The 12637-nt window shown below is 43.6% G+C and overlaps 1 protein-coding gene across 3 annotated transcripts in view; it reads left to right on the top strand.

The window, feature by feature from the left end:
• lamb2l (laminin, beta 2-like) overlaps positions 1-12637 on the top strand; it is a 104343-nt gene that overhangs the window by 91087 nt on the left and 619 nt on the right. For all 3 annotated transcript variants that reach the window (XM_061736847.1, XM_061736849.1, XM_061736848.1), the window contains exons 32-35: positions 3755-3896; positions 7667-7843; positions 8199-8361; positions 11972-12637. The exon at positions 11972-12637 is cut by the window's right edge and continues 619 nt beyond it. In XM_061736847.1, the coding sequence (XP_061592831.1) occupies positions 3755-3896; positions 7667-7843; positions 8199-8361; positions 11972-12108 (619 nt within the window). In that variant the 3' untranslated portion in view covers positions 12109-12637. The remainder of the gene's footprint in view (positions 1-3754; positions 3897-7666; positions 7844-8198; positions 8362-11971) is intronic.

Below are 12637 nucleotides of genomic sequence, written 5' to 3'. Positions count from 1 at the left end.
CAAAACAGTCTAGAGACAAGTCAGAGCCTAGGGAAGTCGCTAAAGCTGAAGAAACACCTACAACCGGCTGGTTGATTTCTTCTCTAATTCTCGCGATTTTACTGTTGAAGAAGCCCATAAAGTCCTCACTACTGAGAGCTGCAGGAATGCACGGCTCAACAGAGTTGTGACTCTTTGTCAGCCTGGCTACAGTGCTGAACAGAAAACGTGGGTTACTTTTGTTATCCTCTATCAGCGTTGAATAATAAGCTGTTCTGGCTTTGCGAATGGCTTTTTTATATACTATTAGAATATCTTTCCATTCACGATAAGAGTCTACAGACCTACAAGAGTACCACTTCCTTTCCATTTTACGCACGTTTTGTTTCAACATGCGGATATCTGAATTGTACCAGGGAGTTAAGCTCCTGTGGCTAGAAACCCTCCTTTTCAAAGGAGCAACTTCATCTAAAGCTGAATGCAACAAATCAGCAGTGTTACTAGCAAGGAAATCAACATCTGCAGAGGTAGAACCCAGGTCACTGGCCTCGACTACATCACTATTTCGCACTGTCGTAAGATAAGCAATGGCCTCCCTAAATTTAACAATAACTTCATCAGACAAACATCTGCTAAAATAATACCTCCTATTTTGCACTTCAACATCAACAAAATTAAATTCAAACGTTATTAAGTAATGGTCGGATAAAAGGGAGTTTACAGGTGACACCAACAGACCATCAGTTTCAACACCGTAGGTGAGAACGAGATCGAGAGTATGATTAAAACAGTGCGTCGGTTTATCCACTTTTTGTGAGATACCCATTGATTCTAGAAGAGAATCGAAGGCTAATTTAAGATTATCGCTTTCAACATCCATATGAATGTTAAAATCACCCACTATGATGAATTTATCTGTGCTGATCAATAATCCAGAAAGGAAATCTGAAAATTCAGACAAAAACTCCAGATACGCACCAGCAGGGGGCCGGTACACTACCACTAACACAACTGGCTTCTCTGATTTCCGGCTCGGAAATTTCAGACCAAGCATGAGGCTTTCAAATGTATTATAGTTGCACTTGGGTTCAATTTTTGTTTGGAGACCGGAGTTATAAATTGCTGCGACTCCTCCGCCTCGGCCCGTGCTTCTAGGAATGTGATGATTAAAGTAGCCGGGCGGAGTTGATTCATTCAAACTAACATACTCTTCCTCCTGTAACCATGTTTCTGTTAAGCAGAAAATATCACTCCTGCTCTCTGTAATTATATCATTTACTAACAGAGACTTAGAGCTTAATGATCGTATATTTAGTAGTCCGCATCTAATTTTTCGGTCTGTAATTGGTACCAAATGTGCATTGGTTTTAATTTTTACAAGGTTATCTTGGTTAACGCCTCTATAACGCTGCACCTGGTGAACTTTTGGAGGGCGGGGAACTGCAACCACTTCTATTTTGCTAGGCACCTGGCCAGAGTCGCCAATATCATGTAATCCTACAGTTTTAGAGTCGCTAATTACATAATGCAATCCTACAGTTTTGTTGGCAGGCGTTGGTCCTTGAGAAGCAACAGATGTGTCGCTGAGCCCTTTAAGACTACCCTTCCTCCGAACCGTCACCCAGCTGCCCTGCCTGGCCGGCTGCCGGGGAGCTGCAGGGGAGCGGTTACGCTCAGCTGCTACGGGCCGGTCCGCAGAGGATTCTATCGGACTATGGTCTAGTTGGCCAAACCGGACCTCTAACTGACTAAGCCTCGCCTCCAGCCCTGTTAAACTACAGCTCTGCATCCTGGCCTGGACCCTGCATTGTCAGGGGGAGTGTCTAATAACATTGGCCAGATTTCTAGACATAAGAGCTGCACCATCCCGGGTGGGATGAATGCCGTCCCTTCTAATCAGACCGGGCTTTCCCCAGAATGTCTCCCAGTTGTCAATAAAGTCCACGTCGTTTTCTGAACACCACTGAGACAACCAGCGGCGGAGCGAGAGCATGCGACTAAACATGTCATCGCTGGTCAGATTGGGGAGGGGGCCAGAAAAACCTACGGAGTCTGACATGGTTTTGGCGAAGTTACACACCGAGACAATATTCATTCTGGTTACTTCCGACTGGCGAAGACGGGAGTCATTAGCTCCGACATTGATGATAACTTTACCATATTTACGATTACCCTTTGCCAGTAGCTTCAAATTTGCTTCTATGTCGCCCGCTCTGGCCCCCGGGATGCACCTAACTAAGGTCTCTGGAGTCGGCTTCACATGTCTGACTATGGAGTCTCCAATCACCAGGGTCGGTTTCTCAACAGATGTGTCGCTAAGTGGGGAAAATCTGTTAGACACATGAAGCGGGTGGTGGTGTTCCGTGAGCCCTTTAAGACTAGTCTTCCTCCGAACCGTCACCCAGCTGCCCTGCCTGGCCGGCTGCTCGGGAGCTGCAGGGGAGCGGTTACGCTCAGCTGCTACGGGCCGGTCCGCCGCTAGCTTAGCCTGGTTAGCTGAGGAGGCTCTCGGACTATGGTTTAGTTGGCCGAACCGGACCTCTAACTGACTGAGCCTCGCCTCCAGCCCTGCAAATAAACTACACTTTAAGCACTTACCGTCTTCACTAAAGGAGGCAGAGGAATAACTAAACATTTCACACACTGAGCAGGAAAGAGGTGAAGCGGTGGGAGCCGGAGCGGCCATGCTAAGATGCTAACGGAGGCTAACGGACAGAAAATGTATCGGTGATTGGTGACAGTGAAAGTTACGGAAGAGAAAATGAGCGAGTGTTGAAATAAAGACAGTAATGTACCAGATATAGTGCTATTTTACCAGAAAACAGTCTAAGTTTTAGATAAAAAGTCGGGAGAGATCTGAGCCTGCAACGCCGTGAAACGGCAGCAGCACAGACCGCAAACACCAGGAAGTGACGCGATGCGTGACGCAATACGTTACCCAATCAGCAAGCAAGACCGGACCATCCATCATCATCCATCCATCATCCATCTATCATCCATCCATACATCCATCCATCCATCCATCCATCCATCCATCCATCCATCCATCCATCCATCCATCCATCCATCCATCCATCCATCCATCCATCCATCATCCATCCATCCATCCATCCATCCATCCATCCATCCATCCATCCATCATCCATCCATCCATCTATCCATCCATCCATCATCCATCCATCCATCATCCATCCATCTATCATCCATCCATCATCCATCCATCCATCCATCCATCCATCCATCCATCCATCCATCATCCATCCATCATCCATCCATCCATCCATCCATCATCCATCCATCTATCATCCATCCATCATCCATCCATCCATCCATCCATCCATCATCCATCATCCATCCATCTATCATCCATCCATCATCCATCCATCCATCCATCCATCCATCCATCCATCAATACACTCATCCATCCATCATCCATCCATCCATCCATCAATACACTCATCCATCCATCCATCCATCCATCCATCCATCCATCCATCCATCAATACACTCATCCATCCATCCATCCATCCATCCATCCATCCATCAATACACTCATCCATCCATCCATCCATCCATCCATCATCCATCCATCCATCCATCCATCCATCAATACACTCATCCATCCATCCATCCATCCATCCATCATCCATCCATCCATCCATCATCCATCCATCCATCCTGAAGGAAACTCTACATAATCCCTCAGTCACCAGTCGCCTGGTTTATGTAACTGCTGTCATTTATTGTAACTTCATGTAATGAAACTTTTGTGCAGGAACCGAGCGATGAACGTGAAGAACACGACGGCGGAGGTGAAGCAGGCTCTGAGTGAGACGGAGAAGGCCATGAAGAAGTCCAGGGAGGCCCTGAGGGACGCCCAGGACAACCTGAACGGCACCAAGGAGGCCACGGCCCAGGTGAGAGACGAGGGTGGGGTCTCCCCCTGTCCCTCGGGTGCATCACGCCTCATTCATTCATTCATTAAAGAAAAACAAAACAGTTCAATATAATTACAACAAATCTCTTTCCTTGAATGAAAGGGAACAGAAAGAAGACTAAGCTTATTTTATCTGTCCCTTTTTCCTAAGAAATCACATTTCAATTAATGTAATAAGAAAAAAAAACTAAAATAACGAACAAACAAAAAAAAGAAAAAACAAAACCAAAACTACAAAAAAGTTATAAAATAATACAAAATAGCTGTCGTCAAACACAGGTAGTCATATTCTTTTTTGATTCAAAGAAAAAAATATGACTGATGATGATTAACCTTTTTATTATTCTTTTTTGTAAGAAATCAAATTTCAATTAATGTAATAATAATAAAAAAACAAGAATGACAAATTACGCAAATTTAAAACTTATTATAAGCTGAACAATTATCATATTTCTTCATCAAACTGGTTTTTATTTATTTTTGTATTATTCTTTTTCCTAAGAAATCAAATTTCAATGAATGTAATAATAAAAAAGAAAAATTACGCAAATTATTAAAAAAACACTTTCCAATGAACGTAATTAAAAAAAAACACAGATAGTCATATTCTTTTTTGATTCAAAGAAAAAAATATGACAATGGTGCTAAAAAGAGAAAGAGAAAAAAAGAAGAAAAAAAAACACCTAACTTAACAATTATCATGATATTTCTTCATCAAACTGGCTTTTATGATTCTTTTAAATGTAATGTTTGATTTGCATTCTTTGGCTTCTGTATTTCTGTATTATTTTTTTCAAAGTCGCAGTAATTAAACCTTTACTTAAAAAACCTTCTCTTGACCCAGACACCTTAGCTAATTATAGACCAATTTCCAACCTTCCATTTGTGTCTAAAATTCTGGAAAAGGCAGTTTCAAGCCAGTTATGTGACTATTTGTATAGAAATGATCTGTTTGAAGTCTTTCATTCAGGGTTCAGAATGCATCATAGCACAGAGACAGCACTGGTTCGAGTCACGAATGACCTCCTTATGGCCTCAGATAAGGGATTAGTGTCCATACTGGTTCTAGTGGACCTCAGTGCTGCTTTTGACACTATAGATCATGGCATTTTACTGCACAGGTTAGAGCATGTTGTTGGGATTAAAGGGACAGCTCTATGTTGGTTTAAATCATACCTATCTGACAGGTTCCAGTTTGTTCATGTACATGAGGTTTCTTCAGAACAGTCAAGGGTCTGTTATGGTGTTCCGCAGGGTTCAGTGCTAGGGCCAATCTTGTTCAGTTTATACATGCAGCCGTTGGGAAGTATAATCCAGAATCACGGCATACAATTTCATTGTTATGCTGATGATACGCAGCTCTATTTGTCTATGAAGCCGGATGAAACAGAACCGTTAGTTAAACTTCAGGCATGTCTTAGGGACATCAAGGACTGGATGTCCAGAAATTTCCTGCTTCTAAATTCAGATAAAACAGAGGTTATCATTCTTGGTCCAGAGCATCTTAGGAAGGGATTAGATGGTGTTGCGATGGCTTCCAGTGCAACTGTGAGAAATCTTGGTGTTATTTTCGATCAGGATTTGTCGTTTAAACCATATGTCAATCAGGTTTGTAAAATAGCCTTTTTCCATCTCCGTAATATTGCAAAGATTAGGAAAATCCTCTCACAGAGTGATGCAGAAAAACTAGTTCATGCGTTTGTATCTTCTAGACTAGATTACTGTAATGTGTTGTTAGCAGGATGTCCAAGTAATTTGCTGAATAGGCTCCAGCTGATCCAAAATGCAGCAGCACGAGTACTGACAGGAATCAGCAGGAGAGACCACGTCTCTCCAGTGTTAGCGTCGCTCCATTGGTTACCCGTAAAATTCAGAATCCAATTTAAAATTTTATTACTTGCGTATAAAGCCCAAAACGGCTTAGCTCCGCATTATTTGCAAGACCTGATAGTGCCTTATGTTCCTGTCAGAGCTCTCCGTTCTCAGAGTGCAGGTTTACTCGTAGTTCCTAGAGTATCTAAATGTAGATTTGGAGGGCGGGCGTTCTGCTATCAGGCGCCACTACTATGGAACCAACTTCCAATCTGGGTTAAGGGGGCTGACACCACCTCCACCTTTAAAACTAAACTTAAAACATTTCTGTTTAGTAAAGCCTATAGTTAGTGTTTAGTAAACCTCTAGCTGGTGTTGGTAAATCTCTAGGTAGTGTAAACTTTAGTGTGTCAGAGTCGCTCCTGTGGTTTCTTGTGCTGGCCCCCCTTCTCCTCCCTTTTCTCTCTTTTGTCCATGTTGCAGCATCCTTTGCCGGACACCGGAACCTGCAGTGTGGGAGTGAGGGGGGCAGGGTAACGGCCCCTTTTGGGCGGGGGAGAATGTTCGTCCCTCAAGACTCCTCTCCCTGGCCCTGCCCCTTCTCAACCTTTCCCCGACCCTGCACCCCAACCTGGGACTTGATGATTGGGCCGGAGCTTCGGGAGCTGCGTGCTGGCCTGCGGTCCCCACCCCTGGTCATCCCGTTGCTGGCCCCCCCTTCTCCTCCCTTTTCTCTCTTTTGTCCTGCAGGTGGCCGTGGGTGGCTTGTAGCTTGCATTACGGAGCACAAGTCTTTTCCTGACCCTGCACCCCAACCTGGGACTTGCTGATTGGGCCGGAGCTTCGGGAGCTGTGTGCTGGCCTGCGGTCCCCACCCCCGGTCATCCCGTTGCTGCTTCCACCTGCCTGCTGTGCTGTTGCCGTCCCTGACCCACCAGTCTGGCCCTCGGCAGGAGGGTCCCCCCTTATGAGCCTGGTCCTGCTCAAGGTTTCTTCCCTCCTAAAGGGGAGTTTTTCCTTGCCACTGTTTGGCTTAAGGTTTTTCTCCCACTAGGGGAGTTTTTACCTGCCATTGTTTATGTAATAACTGCTCGGGGGTCATGTTCTGGGTATGGGTCTCTGTAAAGCGTCTAGAGACAACTCTGTTGTATTAGACGCTATATAAATAAAATTGAATTGAATTGAATTGTATCCAGATTGTTCTATAAACTGATACCTTTTAACGAAAACACAACGTTCCATTAATTTCGTCCTGAATTTTAGTCTTTTAAAGATCTGATATACTTTTCTTTTTTCTGAACTAAGTCTGAGCAATAAATGGGAACGTTACCCAAAGAGAAACGACGTCTGGACGGTGTAATTAATAGGACTGGAATATGTGTAAAGGACATTCCTAACCACTGCAGGTGACTAGTTCAGTTTTTCTTTCGAGATAGTCAGCAGCACATAAGCTTTTATTTAAAGTTTTTACTTTTAATATTAAAAAAATAATTACAAAAATACCCCAAAAAATTAAAAAAAAAATATATATAGGCTATAATATATATCTATTTTTTAATATTTATATTATATTTATTTTATTAATATATATATATATGTATATATATTAATAAAATAAATATATGATATATTAAAATATATGTTATTATATATTATATATTAAAAATACATATATATATACCTCAGGTTTTTACCAACATGGTATTAACCATTAATATTATATGCAGACAGCGCAAAAAAAAAAAAACTTTTACTAGATTTCACTTCTTCTCAGGGACTTTTCCAGCGGTTCATCCTTAACAAACTGAAACTGACATGGCCCACTTCCGCCACTAGAGGGCGACATGGAGCCAGCCTGGAGCCATGGGCCTCATACCTTTTACAGAAACACAACATTCCATTAATTTAGTACTGATTTTGGGTTTGGCTCTCACTCAGGTGGAGAAGAGGCTGGACGGGCTGGAGGGGAAGCAGATGCAGCTCATGATGGATCTGAGCAACCTCTCGTCCAGCGTGGAGTCTCTCCGGAACAAGACTGAGCTGAACCGGCGCATGGCCAAGGACGCGCTGGCGCTGGCCAACAACGCCAGCAGGCAGGCGGCGTCGCTGGAGAAGGTGGGGGGGGTTAAAGGGCGGGGGGTTAACGGCCGGGGGACACCCTGACCAGCAGGGCTGGGGATCCATTCAAATGTCAAGAATCGATTCGATTCCAATTCTTAAGATTCAGAATCGATTATCAGGATTTGATCCGATCCGATATCTATTTGGGTTAGTGTTATTAAAACAGTTTTTTGAGCTGTTGCATGAATTGTATGACTGTAGTTATGCAACATATTAATACTAGTATTATATTGAGATTCAACAATTATTTTTTTTCAAAAATGTTGATCTTTAGACATACAAATCAACTTTTAGGAATGAATATGAGAATGTATTTAGAACTACTACTGACCATGGTCTCTCCCCCCAGAGCCTGAACGACACGGAGAAGCTGTACCAGCAGCTGCAGATGAAGGTGGAGTCGCTGGGCGGGGATGCGGGCGACGCCAACATCCACCAGAAGGCCAAGAACATGACGCGGGAGGCCAAGGACCTGCTGGATAAAGCTCAGCGGGGGATTCAGGACCTCGACAGTGAGTAGCTACCGGGCTGCAGAACGTCTTGGGTTTGAGTTAAAGCAGCACAACGTAACTTTCAGCTTTTGTTGAGTTTGGCGGCTCCTTTGGACAAAAGTGGTAGTGCTTTACCAGTAGTGTGGCAGGGTTCCTACCATGCTCCTCAAAGTTACATAGTGCCAATGAAGGCGATACAGACCCCTCAGACCATGAGAGGTGTCATTAAACCTGTTGGAAGTTGATGTACCATCACAATGACTCTGGAAATATTAGATTAAGGTGGAAAAGTTACATAGTGCTGCTTTAAACTTGTAGTCTTGTAGTTATTTAAAAAAAAAAAGTCTTTATTTTTAAAAGAATATCTATTAACATCTGGCGAAGGGACTGCCGATGAAAATTAGCCTTTCGGCTAACTCGGGTACATTTACTTTCTGCAAGGAAATGTTGATCAATGTACACTGTCCTTTTTTAAAAATAAAGAATTATTATTATTATTATAATTATTATTATTATTATTATTATTATTATTATTATTATTATAGTCAAGACCACCTTAACGAGACCAGGACCAGAGAGAATCAAGACTAGTTCAGGTCCAGACTGAGAACAAACTTAGTAGTGTCCTGATCCTGCGTGATTGTAAAACATCAGCTCCATCCTGGTTCAGCTAGTAACGAATTACTAGACTGGTAGTCAAGACCACCTAAACCGAGACCAAGATTAAAGCTGCAAGCAGCGATGAACACCACCCCTTCCTGAAGGAAGGAAGGAAGGAAGGAAGGAAGGAAGGAAGGAAGGAAGGAAGGAAGGAAGGAAGGAAGGAAGGAAGGAAGGAAGGAAGGAAGGAAGGAAGGAAGGAAGGAAGGAAGGAAGGACTGATGGAAGGAAGGAAGGAAGGAAGGAAGGAAGGAAGGAAGGAAGGAAGGAAGGAAGGAAGGAAGGAAGGAAGGAAGGAAGGAAGGAAGGAAGGACTGATGGAAGGAAGGAAGGAAAGACTGATGGACGGAAGGAAGGAAGGAAGGAAGGAAGGAAGGAAGGAAGGAAGGAAGGAAGGAAGGAAGGAAGGAAGGAAGGAAGGAAGGAAGGAAGGAAGGAAGGAAGGACTGATGGAAGGAAGGAAGGAAAGACTGATGGAAGGAAGGACTGATGGAAGGAAGGAAGGAAGGAAGGAAGGAAGGAAGGAAGGAAGGAAGGAAGGAAGGAAGGAAGGAAGGACTGATGGAAGGAAGGAAGGAAGGAAGGAAGGAAGGAAGGAAGGAAGGAAGGACTGATGGAAGGAAGGAAAGACTGATGGAAGGAAGGAAGGAAAGACTGATGGACGGAAGGAAGGAAGGAAGGAAGGAAGGACTGATGGAAGGAAGGAAGGGCAGGAAGGAAGGAAGGAAGGAAGGAAGGAAGGAAGGAAGGAAGGAAGGAAGGAAGGAAGGAAGGAAGGAAGGAAGGAAGGAAGGAAGGAAGGAAGGAAGGAAGGAAGGAAGGAAGGAAGGAAGGAAGGAAGGGTCCACTGGCTCGTCCTCCGTTGTCATGGCTACGCAGCGCCACAAACTCGCTGCAGCGAGTCCAAACCAGATGGAAGAATCTCAGCAGGTCAGAGTTTCAGGAAGAGAACTGAGTTAATAGTTCTGGGGGCCGAGTGACCCGGAACCGGATAACCAGATCCTGAAGATCCTCCTCCGTCTCCAGCCGTCCCCTGGACGTCTCTGCATCAGAGACATGAAGCTCCTCAGACATGTGGACCGAGTCTCCGGGATCAGGGACGCAGGACCGGTGGAGACGTGGGAAAGGAGAAGGAGTACCTCAACCAGGAACCATACGGGAGGACCTGGTCCTGGTCTCCAGTCCCGGTCCCCGGTCCCCGGGGCCAGAATGGTGGGAAGCTTCACTCGTCCTACTTCAGACTCTTATCTAAACTTCCTGCAGCGCCGGTTCCCGTCCTGATAAGAGAGGAGTCGGACGGACTGATGAGAACCAGACCTCACATCCATCCTCAGACCAGGATTCTCCTGCAGGAACATCTGAAACCACAAACTCAAATACTTTCAACGTGGTCAACGAACCTTTATCACCGGAGGAAAACGAGACGCATGAAAATGCTGGTCATGTGACGATAACGATAATTAAATATATAATGCAATATCATAGAGGAATAAAAACCAGACTAAAATGTAGATTACAAAATAAAAACTCTGCTTCATTTTCGTTGACCAAAACGAGACGTCTTTGAGGGTCTTTGAGGGTCTAAGGGGATCTTCTCTGGGCGGGAGAAGAAGAAGATCCATCTTTGGATCCACTTTCCTACATAGACTTGGAAAAGAAAACCCAATGTGTCGTCGGAAAAGAAAAAGATGGGGAGAAATGCGGTAAAATAAATATGTTGTAAACTCAAAGTAGAGTCTTCTGTCTTCAATAACTTTGTTTGAATTGTAAAATGGGTTTGGATAAATACAATCTTTGACTAAAACTAGACTAAAATGGACAATTCTGACTAAAATAAGAGTAAAATGCTCAGACTTTTAGTCGACTGAAACTTGACGTGACTAAAACTAATAAAAACTAGAATGATAGCTGGACCCAAAGACTAGACTAAAACTAAAACTGAGACAGGCTGACAGAATCATACGGAAGAGTATTAGGGCCATGCAGGAGAATAAATATTTGAGAGGGGAGTATTTTTTTTTATTGTGCACTTCGGGAAAAAAGTCGAGATGTCGGGATTAATGTTGAAATACAATTTCAAGAATGAAGTTGAAATTTCGCCTTTTTTTTCTCAAGATTTAAACTTTTTTCTCGACATTTTTCTCGAAGTGCATAATGAAAAAAAAATCTTCCTCCTCTAAAATATCATTTTTATTTTTCTCCTGCCTGGTCCTGATACTCGTAGAAACAACACTAATTACAGCGAGTGATTACTGATTAATGATATTTTTGTGCATTTAATCACATTATCAGAGGGATGAAGGTTTAAATCATTTCTAAACTGCTCTCGGTTCTCCGGTTGACCCAGCTCTCAGGTTTCTCCGGTTGACCTGGTGTTCTGCCAATTTCTGCTCCTTTGCCAAAAAATGCTCCCTAATGGTTTTCTACCTTTGTAGAGCTACAATATTACTGTGTTTTAATCCCTAAACCACTTCCTTTTCCCCTCCAAGTGGTCCTTGTATCTTGCCAGGCCGTCATTGGAAATTAGAATGTGTTATTAATGACCTGCCTGTTTAAATAAAGGCCAATGACTGAACGAATATCAAATAAAGCAATAGAATTGTAGTTTTTTTTCTCTTTTTTTTCTCTTTATCTCTTTATGTAATGCAATTCATGTCATGGGTCGTGTATTTTGAAGGATCAAATACTCAACATCCCATATTATCAATTTTACATCGTGCAAGAAATGATTGGCAATCAAACTTTGAAAATCGACTGTGCGCATGCGCAGAAACACAAAGTAGCATTTCTCGGCAGGTAGCAGAAATTGGCAGAACACCAGCTCTCCGGTTTCTCCGGTTGACCCGGTTTCTCCGGTTTCCCCGGTTTCTCCAGTTTCTCCGGTTCTCCGGTTTCTCTGGTTGACCCAGTTCTCCAGTTTCTCCGGTTCTCCAGTTTCTCCGGTTGACCCGGCTCTCCTCCCTGTCCGCAGAGCTGCAGCAGCGGTTCCGGTCCAACGAGGAGCGGATGCAGCGGCAGCGCGAGGAGCTGGACGACCTGAAGAGGAACGTGACGGTGGTCCGGGACGCCATCCGGGAGCAGGTGCAGAAGTACAGCAACTGCCAGTGACGACGCCATCGCCGTCGCCACGGCGACCGCCCCAGGACGCTCTCTCATGACTCAGGCCGACATCAGGCGAGGTCTGAACCCTCCGGACCCGGACTGAACCGGACTGAACCGGCTTTAACCGGACTGACCCGGACTGAACCCCCAGGGGTCGGAGCTCCACCGCCGGATGTTCCACTTTAAGCTATTTCATCAAGTGAATCACATGTGGATATTTTAGTTCCATTGATCTAATCTAAGTTTATACGACATAAACTACAAGAACATATCGTAAATATGACGTCGTCTACGGAAGAGTATTAGGGCCAGGCAGGAGAAAAATAAGAATAATATTTTAGAGGAGGAAGATTTTTTTTTCATTATACACTTAAAATCAATTTCGAGGAAAAAGTCGAAATGTCGAGACAAAAGTCGAAATGTCGAGAAAAAAGTAGAAATTTCGAGAAAAAAGTAAAAATTTCGTGAATAAAGTTGAAAATTCACCTTTTTTCTCAACATTTCAATTTTATTCACGAAATTTCGACTTTTTTTT

This window comes from Cololabis saira, chromosome 12 (assembly GCF_033807715.1).
Source record: "Cololabis saira isolate AMF1-May2022 chromosome 12, fColSai1.1, whole genome shotgun sequence".
NCBI classification, from domain to species: Eukaryota; Metazoa; Chordata; class Actinopteri; order Beloniformes; family Belonidae; genus Cololabis; species Cololabis saira.
Note: the sequence above shows the minus strand (reverse complement) of the source record. Positions and strands in the feature narration are given on the sequence as shown.